At 39.8% G+C, this 16,376-nt stretch overlaps 1 protein-coding gene across 5 annotated transcripts in view; it reads right to left on the bottom strand.

The window, feature by feature from the left end:
* Positions 1 to 16,376, bottom strand: part of LOC144018082 (A-kinase anchor protein 13) — an 89,814-nt gene that overhangs the window by 30,104 nt on the left and 43,334 nt on the right. For 4 of the 5 annotated variants that reach the window (XM_077520216.1, XM_077520215.1, XM_077520217.1 and 1 more), the window contains 4 exons: positions 13,805 to 13,859; positions 5,784 to 5,929; positions 2,739 to 3,094; positions 994 to 1,026 (listed from right to left, as the gene is read on the bottom strand). In XM_077520216.1, coding sequence (XP_077376342.1) covers positions 994 to 1,026; positions 2,739 to 3,094; positions 5,784 to 5,929; positions 13,805 to 13,859 — 590 coding nt within the window. The remainder of the gene's footprint in view (positions 1 to 993; positions 1,027 to 2,738; positions 3,095 to 5,783; positions 5,930 to 13,804; positions 13,860 to 16,376) is intronic. The other variant, XM_077520218.1, reaches the window with a different exon arrangement.

Raw genomic sequence — 16,376 nt, 5'->3', positions numbered from 1 at the left:
TCACGGTGAGGAAAACCCCCCTCGGCAACATTTCAGGATGAGCTACCCCGGCCGACTGCAGTGCTGATAAATCTCCCTTATCTCCCAGCCCGGAGGTTTTGCATGGCACCCCCCCCCCATTATCCAGCAAATCATCGGCCCGTCACTTCGGAACATAATTAACCTCAAGTGGACCAAAAGCGCCCGTGACTTGGCTGATTGTCGGGGACCAGATAAGCGCTCACCTATCCTCGGGGGAGCGGGCCGCAAAACGTATCCGTCACACTGAGGCCCGCTTCCTGACATTATTATCACATAGCGCTTTTGCCGAGCCCCGAGGTCGTCTGCCAACATGAATCAGAGCGGCAGCTGCTAACGCGGGGACGCTGACTGACTGACTGATGGACGGGATGAGTGACGAGGCGAATGCAGGCATGGGCGCCCCATGACTATGACGACTGGAAAGAAAATCATGCTTTGCGCTGCACAAACGTTTTTCACTCAAAAAAATAAAAAATATTAATTTGACAATTTTCACTTGTTTTCTTGCCCATTTTCACTCATTTCTGATTTTTTCCCCCCCCCTCCACATTCAGATTCATGAGATCATCACTGCAGCATGTTTCTATAACGGCTAACAACAGCAATCACGAGGCCATCTAGTTTGTCTCATGTGCGACCGTTTAAGAATTGCAATTGCTGCAAAACACTAGCCTCAGACCACAAACTCTTCTCATTCACTTGCATGTGTGTGAGTACATGTTTTTTTGTTTGTTTTTAAGCAGCATAACCTACAAAACACTACTGTGCTATTTGTGCGTTGTGAGCAGAAAAAAACAAAAAAACAAAACATATTTCTCACTAGAAAAGTCGCCCACGGGGATACAGCAACAATGCACAGGTTGTTTATAAAAAAGCATATGTGAGAGAGGGGGTCTACTAGCGCTATAGGGAGGCTATATGGAGCTACAGCAACAACTAGTCACACGAAGAAATCGATCCAATGAGATATACCTTCGCCTGTGAACAGTCAGTTTCCCTTTGCAGCTAGCAGGTGATGAATGAGACAAAGACAGGAAGTGAAATATAACTTTTCCCGCCAATCTCACTCCTTTTCACAATTTTTGACAATCTTCACTATTTTTTTTCTCCACAATTTTCACTAATTTATAACCTTAAACAGATTATTCTTACATTTTTTATTTTTACCATTTTACTCATTTGACTTTTTAAAATTATTTATTTACTTTTTGTGTGTGTGATAATTGGAACTAATTTTAACTTTAACAAACTTTCTCCCCATTTTGGTCTATTTTCACTTTTAATAATTTTCAGAAATTTCTGAACGCCTTCCCTTGTTCTATACATCGTTTTTCCGACTCACATTTGAATGATTTGCAATTTTTCTTCCCTTTCTTCTTGTTTTAGCCATGCGACAGTACAGAAATAAATTATTTTTGTTTCGCATTTTCACTCATTAATTGACATTTTTTTACATTTAAACATTTTCTTGTTTTGTACCAAAAAAAAAAAAAGATTGTCCTACTGCACAGTGCACATTCTGCACTTCAACATAAATAAATAAATACACATTATTATAAATAATATAATTTTTTTTAGTTGGTCTTAATATTTTTAAATGCTTAAACATTATCTTGTTTACCAAAAATAAATAATCGTTTGAATAATCGTGATTATTATTTTTTTCCATAATCGAGCAGGCCTAACTTCTATGTTCTTGGTATGTAACCGCCCCCTTCAACCTTGGCATATAAATTAGTCAACCGTCACAACTTGCGCATAAAAATAACAAATGTAAAGCTGTGAGCAATCATTGGTGCGTGTCAAGTGGCCTAAAAGTTCAGCCGCATATCTTAATGTCACTCCAGCGGCGGCTCATCGACAATGGCGACGCAGCTGCTGACACTCGGGGACATGCGTCAAGCTCAAATAACAGCGACTTAACAAGGGGCTGATGCATTGAAGGCAAGACGACCGCATCTCATTTGTTCATACCCATGAATAATATATGGAGAAAAAAAAAAAAGCAAAAATATGCAGCTTTTTATGTTTTATTGAAGATATTTGAGAGATGGGTTTAATAGTTTAGTTTGGAAAACATGTTATGTATTTGAGTCAACTATCGACTGTACTTGCCTAGCTTAAAAAAAAACAAAAAAAAAACTACTTGCACACCTATTTACCTACATCCTGATCAAGGTTATTTTAGTTTATTAAAACTAACGTAAAAACTAAAACTAAAATAAAATAAAAAAAATCATTAATGAAATAACAAAAACAAAAATGCTTTTTAAAAAACGAAAACTAACTGAAACTACAGTTTGTTTGCAAAAATAACTATAATTATAACAAATGCACAGCAATTGTGCAATGTATATATAAACAACCTACAATCTCTAATAACACTTAATATTGAGGCACTTACTTGCTAATGCTAACCCACATATTGACTTGGTTCACAAGCATATTACATTCCCCTTCAGCTGACCATGAAGCCAAAACATGCCTTGTGAAAATTAAACTGCGCTAAAAAACGAGCCACCAGAGAGTGCTCGAACTGCACATATGGAAATCAACCTGACTTTTTTTTTTTTTTTTTTTTTTTTTTAACAGATGTGCTGCTTTTAATATCGCGACATGACGATGACGACGATATAATGTGGCAGTTTCAATATCGCCATATCACAATATTGCCGTTATCGTTACATCCTGACGTGAAGGTGTCGTGTTTAGTTCACCTCCTCTGGTTCATAGCGGGGCCTCCTCCGTTGTTCTTGCCAGGTCCCCAGCTGTGTCGGCGAAGAGGCGAGACGGAGCGCAGGCTGCGGCGCAGGAGACACGAGCGCCGCGGCACCTCGCTCACTCTGTCCTTGGCCTCCTCCTCGGCGTCCCCGGCGACGACACCTCCCGCGGCGTCAGCGGCGGCCAGCGGGACGCCGCCGTCCTCGGGGCTCCAGCAGCTGCTGCCCGGGCCCCGGCTGCCTTCCGGGCTGGAGCTGGGCGGGCCCACGCTGGCCGTGTCGTCGGTGGAGGTGGACGAGCAGGAGATGGACACCTCGCTGGTGCTGTCGCCGCCCGTCACTCGCTCGTCATTCTGGAACCATTCCGGTGAAATGGCATATTGTTGTTTGGTTTTAGCATTATTAAGTATAATTGTGTTAGTCTGATGACGATATCAAAGCATGCCTCTCCAGGTAAGCCTGTTCTGTTTGAACAAAAGAATTTTGTCTGTGACGTACAGTATAACAGGGAAGAAACATTTTTTAACATTGGTTTAAAAAGCACTTACTGATTTTTAAACATATTTCAATCATATTTTTATTTACCCGTTTTTGGCGAATCAACACTAATTTCTTACCATTTTAACAAATTTTTGATTATCTTTAGTTAAACAAGTCACTCATTAAAAAAAACATTTTTAATGCTTATCTTTTAATTATTTATTTCTTTTGTTACTTTTTTTGTACAATCTTGCTTCTTTTTAGAATGTTTGATTGTTTTGTTTTTCCAATTTTCACTTTCAGTTTTTTTTGGCTCTTGACAATTCATTTTTGACTTTTCACCTTTTGTGGATTTCAACCATTTTCACCCATTTAACCATTTGAACTCTTTAAAAAAAAATCCTAATGCCAAAACAATGCAACTAAAATGTACCCATTTTGACAATTTTCACAAATTTTGGACCAGTGATATACATTTCTGACAATTTTTTTGTCATGATTTGTTTTTTATGAAATGTTTTTTTTTTTTTTTACATTTCTACATTATTTTTGTTTTCACAATTTATTAAATATTTTTGACGAATGTCTAATACTTGTAACATAAATTTCTGACCACTTCACTTTAATGGCTCACTAATTTTTGTTTTGATACATTTTTGACAGATTATTTTCATTATCAGTTTTTTTTTAATTATTATTTTTCACTCATTTTACTTGAATTTCCCTTGTAGGTATGATAATGAGCGAAATAAAATCAAATTAAAATTAATATTACATTTTCACTAATGCCATTTCTCTCTCCATTTTGATGATTTTCACAAAGATATTAGTTGTTTTTTTTTACCACTGTAAATGTTTTTTATTTTTTCATTTTCGTAGATATTCTCACACTTTTCTTAGCCCATTGTAACAAATTGTTGTTCCTATGAAGGTGTGCATTTACTACGACAATTTCGCCCTCATTGTTGACGCTAGTGGGGCAAATTCATGCCAGCAGGTCAACCCACTGAACACGATTGTTTTGAGCACTGCTAAAAAAATAAAAAAAAATTGGTGGGAAATGGGTTATGCACGCAGAAACACACACACAACATGCACACGCACGCGCACAAACGCTCTATTAAGAGTTCATTTGAAGGTGTGAGCTCAAACTGTGGCCTATTGTCCCGCCAGCTGCGGCGCAAGAAGCCCGTCACAGAGACACTTCTGTCAGGAGAGCCCGGAGTGAAAGGTGGGCTTTGTGCCAGCCGGCGCGACTTCCTCTGGGAAGTCGGAGAGATCACGTGACCGCCAGGGGGATCATTCAGGGCGAGCCGCGTGAGCGAGCGAGCAAACAAGCGAGTGACGACGCTTTAAGAGGGAATCATCTCCCAGTTTAGGACTTAATGATGTTATCCTTGCATAGCACAACGGGGAAGAAGAAAAAAATCTAAGTGCACGTGTCTCGCCGAGGTGTCCGCAAGCAGGTCGCACGTCGATAACTCACATCTCACTTGGTTGCCACGGCAACACATTGTACGCTTTGCCGCTAGAACTGTGTTGCAGCCTGAAAGGGCCATGATGCGCCCATTTACTACATTTATACAGTTTGTGTTCAGACCAAGGTTATCATAGCTAACAAATATTCATTAATGAAAGGAAATAAGAAGGAAAATTCTTCTGGAAAATGAAAACTAACTGAAACTGCATCTTACGCTTATAAAACTATAACTATCGTGATACTGTTTTCACTTTGTTTTCACCTGTCTATTAATATCATACATTAGGGGTGGGAACCTCACAATACGATAGGATATGCAATACAAGGCTCACAATAACGATTATCTCACAATATGATGATACCGCAATTATTGATATATTGCTCAGATAATAAATCCATGATAACCTATGATAAAACTAATCATAAAATAATAATAATAATCTAAAAATAAAATCTTATTCAAATAAATAAATATCAATAAATGAAAATAAATAATAAAAATAAAAAATAAAAAATAATATAATAAAAAATAATATAACGAAATATAAATATAATGTAAATACATACTATAATTGTTTTATATATTATATAATTAATATTATATAGCCGTTATAGTGGCTGTACGTTAACTACAAATATCGCGATACTGAGTGACCTTTTTTTTTTTTTTATCTTGCACTCGATAAATACTTCATACTGTTTATTTTTTTAAAACTAACTCTAAAACTAATAAAAAACAAGCATTTTCAAAAAAAATTAACTGATTTAAAAAAAAAACTGCTCTAAAACTAATTAAAACTAAATGAAATAATTCCATGCAACACAAAACTTCACTTTTTAATTGAATTAAGTCTTTTTAAAAAGGTATTCTGTTTCTATGTACAACTTTAATCATTTCTGACCATATTTCACTCAATAGTCGATGATTTTCAATATTATTTTGCATATGCAGGTGTGCATGTTGCTGTTCAAGCAGACTGTATTGTTGTTCCTACCTGTCCGTTTCTATCTTATCAAAAATGGTTTGTTTTTTTTCCCTTCTAGGGCAAAAATGGATTTTGTGTTTTTGCAGCGGATCAAACCTTGCTGAAGACGCTGTCATACGCCACCTCGGCGCTCAGCAAGCTCTCGACGTCGCTGCCCGAGTCTCTGTGAGTGGTTGAGGAGCAACTGTTGCTGCTCTGCGTTCTGCTGGACAAAGCGGGCAACGTGGATGACCGCGAGGACCCTGAAAAGGCAAAAAACGTGCAGTATGAGCGCTCAAAATTGAACGAGCTTGGAGATAAGGAAGTTAACTGAGAACAATTTGTTTAACTTCCTACTGTGAACACAATAAACAAGCCTGTTATGAAGGAGGATGAAATGAGTTCTTGAAATGTGAGAAGGTGTGAGAACAAAAGTTGCTTCAATGGGCTGACTGTCTGACACACAAAAAAAAAAAATGCTTGTTAATTAAGTGTGAAGGAAAACAACTACTGCTTGGCTCCTTTTTTGCATTGCCCACCTTTTTTTTTTTTTTCTCCATGACACTATATGTGTGAAAGGTAGCAACAAGTCAACTGTCCCACTCCCAAGGGTGCGCAAGTTGTGAAAAGTGGTGAATGTTGTCGAATTATGAACTTGAATCCGACTGAGGAAGAATGTCAGCTGACTAAAAGGCACAGGTGACTAAATGCAGGGAATCCTGCTACATGTCATGTCAGGTGGCTTTGCGAAAGCAGTTGTCCTGCTTGGCTGGTCTAGGGGTGTCAAACATAAGGCACGCGGGCTGGATCAGGCCCGCAAAGGGGTTTAATCCGGCCAGCGAGATGATTTTGTAAAGCTATTAAAAAAAAAAAAAAAAAAAGGTAATGTCGGCGGACTAATTAATCAGCCGGCCACAATCAAAATATATAAAATTTGTAATTTCACAAGCAGTCCTTGGATGAGCAATGCAACTTGTACGGGGGAATTGTCCTTAACTGCGTCACGCAATGCATTCTGAGAACAATATATATGCAAAACAGGTAGATTTAACACGTCCAGAACCCAGTGTTGCCGCGTTCCATTTGCATTTGTATTTTATTTTTTTGTAACAATATGATGACAGTTGAGCTAACATGAGTTTGACACCCCTGGTCTATAGTGTATATATAAATAAATAAGTATCCATCATACAAGTATTAAGAGCAGCAGCTTTTGTACATGTAAGGAAATAAAGGAAGAGGAAGAATCCACAAGAGGCCCAACATGGAGCTTTCTTTAGCCGGTGTCCAGGCACAAATCATGTTTTCATTTTGCATCATTTTGTGCAAGAGAGAGGAAGTTATTCTTTGTCCTCCCACTGAACATTTTTCAGTCCTGAGAGGAAGTGGAAGGTCGTGTGTGTGTGTGTGTGTGTGTGCGTGTGCGTTATGCACGGTGGGGACCTGTCTCCCTCGTGGAAACAAATGGGGACGTCCCATTGGCACGCAGTGGAAGTGCTAAAGTCATAGAGTTACTTCAAAGTCGAGGTAGAATTTGCAGGGAAAATACGCCTGGAAAAACCTGTGCTTCTCAAGCACTCTCTTATATTTTTTATCATTTTTTAACTACTGAACACCCCCCGCAGTTTCCTCCATTTTTTTTTTTACTCAGTTTTTTGAGTTTCCTCCACAGGGTGTCCGGGCTCTCCCTTTCAGATAGGGTGAGAAGCTCGGTCATCCGGGAGGGACTCAGAGTCGAGCCGCTGCTCCTCCGCGTAGAGAGGAGCCAGCTGAGGTGGCTCGGGCATCTGGTTCGGATGCCTCCTGGACGCCTCCCCGGGGAGGTGTTCCGGGCATGTCCTACCGGCGGGAGGCCCCGGGGACGACCCAGGACACGCTGGAGAGACTATGTCTCTTGGCTGGCCTGGGAGCGCCTTGGGATCCTGCCGGAGGAGCTGGTTGAAGTGGCTGGGGAGAGGGAAGTCTCGGTTTCCCTCCTAAAGCTGCTGCCCCCGCGACCCGACCTCGGATAAGCGGTAGAAGATGGATGGATGGCACTGAACACCCTTTTTTTCATTTTTGTGATGGTGAAAACCACATAGCTGTTTTCCCCATTTAAGTTATATTACTTTTTACATATGTATGACACAACTAACAGCAAGCAATGAGACTACGTAAAGAGGCGCACCAAGAGAACTTTTGGTTTTCCCAGGTCACGGTTTGGGCGTGCGCGCAAGCATGTGCGGCTGTACGTTCCAAAGTACTACCAACTCGCTTCGATAAGAGCGTTAAGAACATTTGTCAGACTGGCAGACTGCAGTTGACCCCCAAGTCAGCTGCTCTGAGGAAGGAGGGGAAATCCCACCATCACAATCACAGGCAGATCCACTGAGTCAACCATCACGCACGTACAAATCCTGCAGCCGAGAACATCAACGGCGCGACAACTGCTGAGGGACTTCATTAGGAGGAGAAAGTTGCTGTAGTTGAATAATTATCAATCATTTTCTTTTTTCGAAAGAGGAAACTGCGAATGCAGTCGAGCTTATTGCTCCATAAAATGTAGGAGAGCTTTAAATTCTTCGATGGCTCTCGCGGGACGGCGGACATTTTCCGACCAATTCCACCAGCTTTGATGACAGTTCAAGAAAGTTTTCATTGCATTTCATTTGGAAATGCATCTGCATACAAATAAACCCTTTCACTGAGGAAGTGTATTAAATAATCTAGTACTTACCAAAATTTGATTGAGATTAAAGGAGACATTCGAGGTTTCAGAAAGCGAAAACCCATATGTTAAGACAGATTCATCACCTTTATTTCTTGCAAGTTGATGATTATGGCTCATACAAAAAAATTAATAAATAAATAAAATTCAGTGGTGTAGTAAATTAGAATGTTACATAAGATGAATAAAAAAAGCCTGATTCAACAAAGCTACAATACTGTGCAAAATCTTTCAGCCACCATTAGATTTGTTATGTTGCAGTATTTCTGTTTTTTTTAATACTGTATTTAAATAAAAATGTTATTATTGATTTAAGTTCACAGTGCACAGACATAGTGCGTAGTAAGTTATCGCTACTATTATTTGTCATGTAATGTTTAAATTTTTATCTATGAATTACAAATTTATCTTTGCTCAAAAAAATGTTTTATGTTTTGCCCATTTCTTAATTACACACACACACAAAAAAAACCTTAAAGCAACAGTAAAAAAGAACTTTCATTTTATGCGATGTTATTCTTTATGCGATGTGTATAGTATTTGGAGGGGGAAATTAATCTATTTTTTTGGGGGTTAAAAGCCGTAAACTAAAGTTTACTGAAGTGCTGTGAATACTTGTATACTTACACTTCATATCCAACTATTTTAAAATGCCTAACAAAGTGTAGAATTGTTCCTAATTGGACACTGTGCTATTAGGTGTATTAATGCTAATGAACCGATTATTAAGGATCATCCCTATGCCTTGTGTGACTGGTCGCCGCACTTCTTGATGACATCCATACGCAACCATGGGACATTAATCATGCCGGGCATGAAAGAGACTCAAGCTTCTGACAGCTGGCTTAACCTTTTGTTATTCATATGAACGCAGCAGTGCAATTGCAAGTGTATGTGCGTGTGTCTCCACCCTCTCACACCTGTCCACTAAACCTTGCAAGCTAGTGCAAGTTTTGACAGCTGTCGCAAACACACGCGCACGCAACAGGTGACAAATCAGAGGATAGCGCAATAGTTTAATGTTACATGATCATCCTGACTGGATTTGCATGGTTCAATTTAATAACATTATGGTCGGGGTTTTTTTTTTTTTTAACTCTCGGCTATTTTACTGGATTTTGACTGATTTTGCAAGAATATTGTATTCTATTGCTATAAAAACATGGAACCTACCAGAAGAACCAAAAGAAAGATGAGAGACTCTTCTTTTATCAGGGTAAACAAAAAATATATATATTTGTATCTGATTCCTTTTTGTGGCAATTAGCATTAGAATAGAATATAGCTAAGTTTAATCACTATTCACATTCCTGGTGAAAACTCTTGTTGCAAAATAACCCTGGCCGATCTCTTATACTCTGCTGCCACCTGCTGGCCGTTTCTGTAATAACTACCATTGCTTTAAGCTTTCTCTTCAGGTCAGAAGCTGCATTGCTCTTCAGTTCAGAGGCTTTTTTTGTTTTGTTTTTGGGACCACGGTAATATCTAAAATAGATTGTATAAATACGTTTTGGGGAGCAAACGAGTTAAGGACCAGGAAAGGGTCAAAATGACCAGAAAACTGCCGCATTGAGCCAAAATAAAAGACTTCCTGCATCTTTTCAGACATGGGATCACCTGAGACTTTTGGTCACTTTTTTTATGTTTCTTAGGGAAACGGACTTCAGGGGGCTGAAGTTAAAAAAAATCAAATAAAATATTTGTTCCATGGCGAGTTGTCAAACTCGAAAACTAAAATCTTTCAGAGTTTAGCATCACCCAACTTTGTTGTACAGTATACAGTACAAGGTTACATTTTATAGCAATCAGAGAAAATCTCTGGGAGACATTCATCTTTGGAGGACCACTGCAAACGCAATCAATTCACCTGAACATTTTCTTCAAAGTGAACACGCTGGCTTTTTTTTCTTTTTTTGGAATGTCAGATTGCTAAAGAAAAAGAAATAAAGCAATTTCTCGAGAGCCATCCAGAGAACGACCACAAATTATGTGACTTTCAATTAACTCAAATGTGTTATAGATATTACAATCAATGCGGCATCAGACGTTTTTCCATTTTCCATTTGTGAGTTTCACATCGCGGATCCTAGTTGCGCAATTCAAGATGTGGTATAAGCATTAACTAAATTGGTGATTGAGCATTGACACCTGCAGGGTTAATGCAGCATTTCAGTAAAAGCATCAATGGCAAAGTGGAGCTTTACACTATGCTTGGTTTCTCTCTGTTTGACTAAAACATCCAACACAGCATAGCACATTTCTGAAAGGGAACCCCTACACCTTTAAACAGGGGGTTGTTTTTCGGGGTTGTTTTTCTTTGTTTTATTTTAATCCTTCGCTGAGACTGGAGGTCAACAACGGAACAAGCAGAATGGCACAAATGTTTCTGTTTCAAGGCACATCTGCGAGAGACATCAGCAAATCCGCGTGTGTCTCGTGAGGGATGCAACCCGACGAGGCGGGTTTGTATTCAAGACGCGTTTCCAGTGTCACAGATCATGACAAGCATGAATCGCTTTTCCACAACAACTTCAGAGGTGCATGGACATCACCATTTAAAAAAAAAGGAGGCCGCAGAGAAGTCGGGAAGGAAATGTATGTTGCTAGAGGAGGAGGAAAAAAAAAAATCAAGAGGAGATATGATCCCAACAAATCATCCGCTTCCGAGGAAATGAATGCAGTGCGAAATCACGGCGGAGATAAAGCAGCCATCAGGCCTTCCTATCACATAGCGCCCTCATTCCCTTCCACCCGCACATTTTCATACCCCGAGTCGCTACCTTAAGTGTTTTCTCCCGACAGACACAGATTGCAGATAAAGCCTTCATTTATTTCCCCCTCTTTGGTTCCCCGGCCGGTTATTCTCAGAGGACGGCAAAAAGTTAAATGTGAGCAAAACACTCCAAGGTTACTTTTTGCAGAGTCAGTTGAGGAGAAGCTAACGACTACGGACAAACTTTTGAGGATCTAATGTGTCTTCACAGGCAAAAAAAAAAAAAAAAAAAAGAAAAAGATGGCTGTATTGCCGGTTGCTGTCCAAACAAACGTGTTGCATGCTACAACAATGTCAGTTGGCATAACTCAAAATTGTGTTTCCATTGGGAGAAGTGTAGGCAAGAAGGCGATAGTGAGATGCTATAGCAACGCAACACAGTGCTGGTCACCAATTATGAAAAACAATGCTGGTGTTATAAAGCAATACAGATCTCATGAGCTCCAATCTCTATTGTGATCCCACCAAATTTGAATTACAACTGAAGCATAAAATTGGGTCAACTAATGAGTAGCATGCTTAGCATTAATATGCCAACAAACATCATCTACTGTCTACTGTGACTATTATTGCCAAAAGAAGAACGCTTTCAGACATTTGACACTTTCACAGAGGAAACTCGAAAAAGGATTTGCTCGATAAGTACAAGACAGAAATGAGACGGATGTGGCCGTTTACATGATTGTTAGGGATGTAACGATAAGGGCAATATCGTGATATCGTGATATTAAAACTGCCACAATATCGTCGTCGTCATGTTCACAATATTTAAAAGGAACACGTATGTTAAAAAAAAAAGTCACGTTGATTTCATTTGTGCAGTTCTAGCACCCTCTAGTGGCTAGTTTATTAGTGAAATTTAATTTTCATTAAGGATGTTTTGGCCTTCTATGTTTAAAATTATGCTAATTGTCAGATGAAGGGGAACGTAATTTGCTTGTGAAGTGATCAATGTGTGCTCGCATTAGCAAGTGCCTCAATATTGTTATTAGAGATTGTAGGTGATTTATATGCATTGCTGTTATGTACAAAAGCACAATACTGTGCTTTTTGAGTATGAGGCTCTTTTTTTAAATTTTTTATATTGTGACCTTTTTTAAATATCGCCAACCCCCCCACAATATCGTGATAATTATCGTATCGTGACCTTCATATCGTGATATCGTATCGTGATGTGTTTGGATAGGATTACATCCCTAATGATTGTAGTGCATCTTTTTGGTAAACCTCAAAGAGTACCTACACAAAGTTATGGATGGACCAGTTATGTTCACATGCTCAAAATCTTAAACGAAAGAAAGGACACGGAATATACCAAACTGCAAGAACACATGGTTTAACCATGTGCAAATAACGGAAAATGTGACTATCACATCTGCTTCACAGTAAAGCACGTCACGGTGTCTTGCTCAAAGGGCTGCCTTCCCACCATGCATGCACCCTCCCAACGTACTGTCCACACAAAGACTGAAATATACTCAACAAAATTCAAAGATTTGTTCTGAATCGAGTCTAAAATTCAGATTTGCTGACTCCCTTTCCATGTCCAATCGCTCAAAAAGTAGGAGTGAATAAGTAAAAAGCTTTCACCTATTGGATCAAGGTCTCAACCCTGAATATGACCATGCTCAACCCTAACAAAAAATATCCGGAAGCTTTGGGGATGTGCGGGGACGCTAACAAGCAAGCAAACTACGAATAAGTTAATCGGAGGGCAGCTAATTAAGACTGCCCGGAGCTGATTTATCAGCAAGTCTCCCTGACATCACCGTATAAGGTGTAAAAAGTTCATGCTGGGCATTTTAAGGTCTGTGCTGATATTTACTGAAAACAGTTGCCTGCGGTCGATAACGTTGCCGTTGTTGTTGGCACACTTGACTACTTGTCGAATCAGCATCACTTTGACTATGATCTTTATTTCTTGTCCTAACTATTTAGCATAATTCCATCGCTTTCCAGCCCCACATAAAAGGCAGTTCGCTCTCAGCGTGACGCGGCTCAGTCATCTGATGGTTCAAGTTTTTGAATTTTAATTTGACCAATCGTTTTCAGGCGGATCATCATCATCATCATCATCACATGAAGGGTAATCTGCACTCCCCGAGCGTCCGGCTGAACAATTTGACGGGGCGCTAACACATCCTCGAGAAGAGTCCCAACTTGCTTCAAGTTGCTTATTGACACCCCAGTTGAAGTTGAGTGGAAAACTTAACAAAAAATTAACTGCACACATTTTAATACAACCCGTACTTTGGTTTACAAACATCGATGTTGCTAACACACGATGCTAGGCTAACAGAACTTTAGCTCTTTTTGCCTCCAAATAAAGCTACAGATCATAGAACAATGCTCACAGGCATATTTCTGACTACTCTTTTCTCATTATTGGGCCCTCGTTCGACAGAATTGACGTGCTAGTTCGTAAGAAAATAAAGGTCGTGGAGAGGAAGTCAGCATTTTTGGGTCATGATTCACTCTTAGCTCGACAAGACAGCCTGAGGCCTCATAGTCAGAGAGTGTCTGTCACTTTAGGCATTATAATTTGTACATGTGGAAAGTCACAGGGCAAATTAGCTATCGACACAATCAAAAGTGCGACAAGACGAAGGATGTTATGGGTAACAAATCAACAATGTACAGCAAGAAAGCCAGTCTTACCTGAGTGTCGCGTGTCGAGCGGCTGCTGTAAGGACGCCTCTGCGTCGCGGTGGATCTACGAGGAGGAAACAGGAAGACACTGAATCAGCCTCAGCAACATGTGACACGCGTCAGCCGGCGAGACTAAAGTGATGCGGCGGCCAGGAAGTGTTGGAAGGGAGGCGACAACGAGACGACTGCTTTGCAAGTCCGCAGTGTCCCCCCTCCGAAGGGTTAAGGGAATGGCTCCAACACACGAGGCTTTGGTGGTCACTACTACAACAGCTGTGTGTGTGCGTGTGCGCGAGAGGCTGTCAGGGCTGCTTTTAGCAACAGAGCCATCACACACACCTCCATGTCTTTGGAGGCGGCGGTAAAAAGCTTCAGTGGTTTTCACAACTGACTGACCTCCCAACTTAACAGACTCTTTGTGTTCAAGATGATGGAAACAGCGGACAACCTTTAGGAAGCTATCTTTGACTTTGCATCACTGCCATCTTAAAAAAATAAATAAATAAATCTGTGATGGACCTTTCACATGAAACACTACATAGCTTTATTCGAAAGTGTTGAGGTGTCAGGAATTTTTAATCAGAATCATGGGACGCATGATTCCTACTTAACTCATTTGCTCCCAAAAACGTATAAATACGTTCTATTTTAAATGCTTTAAGTATCCCAAAGACATATATTTATACGTTTTTTTTTTTTTTTTTTTTTTTTTTTTTTTTTTATGTTAGAGCATACAGAAGGCTTTGATGCAGCCTCTCAACTACAAAGAACGGTTGAAGAAATGGTAGTTATTACACAACTGTCCAGCAGGAGGCAGCAGAATAAATGAGATCAACCAGGACCATGTTGGGAAAAAAAAAAGCTCAATTACTCACAATTCTAATGGTTTTGTGAATAATGATGAAACTTGGCTATATTCTAATGCTAACTGCTGCAAAACGGAAACAGAAATGTACTTTTTTTTTCCCTGATGAAAGAAGACACTAATCTTTCTTTTGGTAGGTTCCATGTTTTTATAGCAGTAGAACACAATGTTCTGTGGGCCTTGCAAAATCAGTCAAAATCCAGTAAAACAGTCAGGAGTGAAGGGGATTGCTTCTGTGAAAATGGCTGCGAGTGAATGAGTTACAAGCGGAAAATGGTGTACGACAAAAAAAAAAAAAAAATGTATTTGAGTTAACTGATCTTTCTGGGATGAGCTTTCCATGAAACACATCTATGAGAACTTTATCACACTTATCTTTCAATCCTGGGATGGACAAAACATGACAGCTTTTAAACAGTTTTGTTGGCGGAGAACTGATTTAATTCCCCCCCACCCCATCAGGGTGAAGTGGGTTTTCTGTGATGGAATTCATTTTTAAATACTGCAATAGCTTTGACATGAAACACTTCCTCATTTTTGAAAGGTTTCTTCTTCTTCTTCCCTATTGAAATTCTTCTTGACTCATGACACCATCTTGTTTATGAGGCGGTGACAGTGAGTCACAGTTGTGGCTCATAGAACCCGGTGGGAGCATATGTCAACAAATGCGCTCTAAACGAGACTTTTTTTGTTTTGTTTTTTTGTACATTGTTTTATAATAAACGTGGACTTGAGTGGACGTATATTTGTGAAAGTCGTTTTGGTGGGTGAACAGCAAATCCTTGGATTGATCCTCAAACTTTGACAGCTTGCTCCACCTACAATAGATTCTGTGTAGCAGGCCAAATTTTTGGTTGCACACACGTTCTTTTTGAAGATTTTCAAAGAATCACACTCACTGTACATTAGATGCTGAAAATGCTCTCAAAGCAATAAAAAGTTAATTCCGGTTCTCTTCATTTTTTTCCCCCAACCCATCACTAACAGGTGATACTAGTTTTTATACTACTACTAAATGATTTAGATGTGTTCACATTGTATAACTTAACTCTTAGCTGGGTGAATATGACTTTAAAAAAAAAAGAAAAAGTTATGCACTGCAGTTTATACATCCCATGTGCTTATTTTATTTGTATACAAGTATCTAGCATTCCCATGTGAAAGTAGGTTTGTGGGCCAGCTGACTAAGCGGTGATGTCATGTCCAAGTTAAAAAAAAATAGACTAAAGACAGTGCAGTCATTGATTCAGCAGACAGCAAAAGACAAAAAAACAAGACCGCGAGAGTGACCTCCTCAGAATGACTTCCATGTGAGGTGGCAACGACTAATCGGTCCAGGAAGCTCCTCCCACATATGTGTACTCTCATGCATACGTCGAACCCCAAACAAACACGCACAGATGCTTGTGCAAACGTCGCATGCTGCCGTGTTCGGGTATCAAACGGAGCCCATGCGAGACAAACGTGCCAATTTGGCTGGTCACGCGTACTGTACGGACACACAGAAAACGACGTGGCTGCGCAAGTCACATTCACTCAGATCGACATCTTGAAGTGTTTCACAGACATCTGCGTCGACTGGATTCAGGCAAAACAACAGCATGTCCGCACTACTGCATGCATACGGGGACGTAAAATGGAGTCTCACAGGCAAACATACATCTGGAAGTTGTTGTTGTTGTTGACTTTCAGCTTAGTGCTGTTCTCTAGAATGTT

The sequence above is a fragment of the Festucalex cinctus genome, chromosome 4 (genome assembly GCF_051991245.1).
Source record: "Festucalex cinctus isolate MCC-2025b chromosome 4, RoL_Fcin_1.0, whole genome shotgun sequence".
Taxonomy (NCBI): domain Eukaryota; kingdom Metazoa; phylum Chordata; class Actinopteri; order Syngnathiformes; family Syngnathidae; genus Festucalex; species Festucalex cinctus.
Note: the sequence above shows the minus strand (reverse complement) of the source record. Positions and strands in the feature narration are given on the sequence as shown.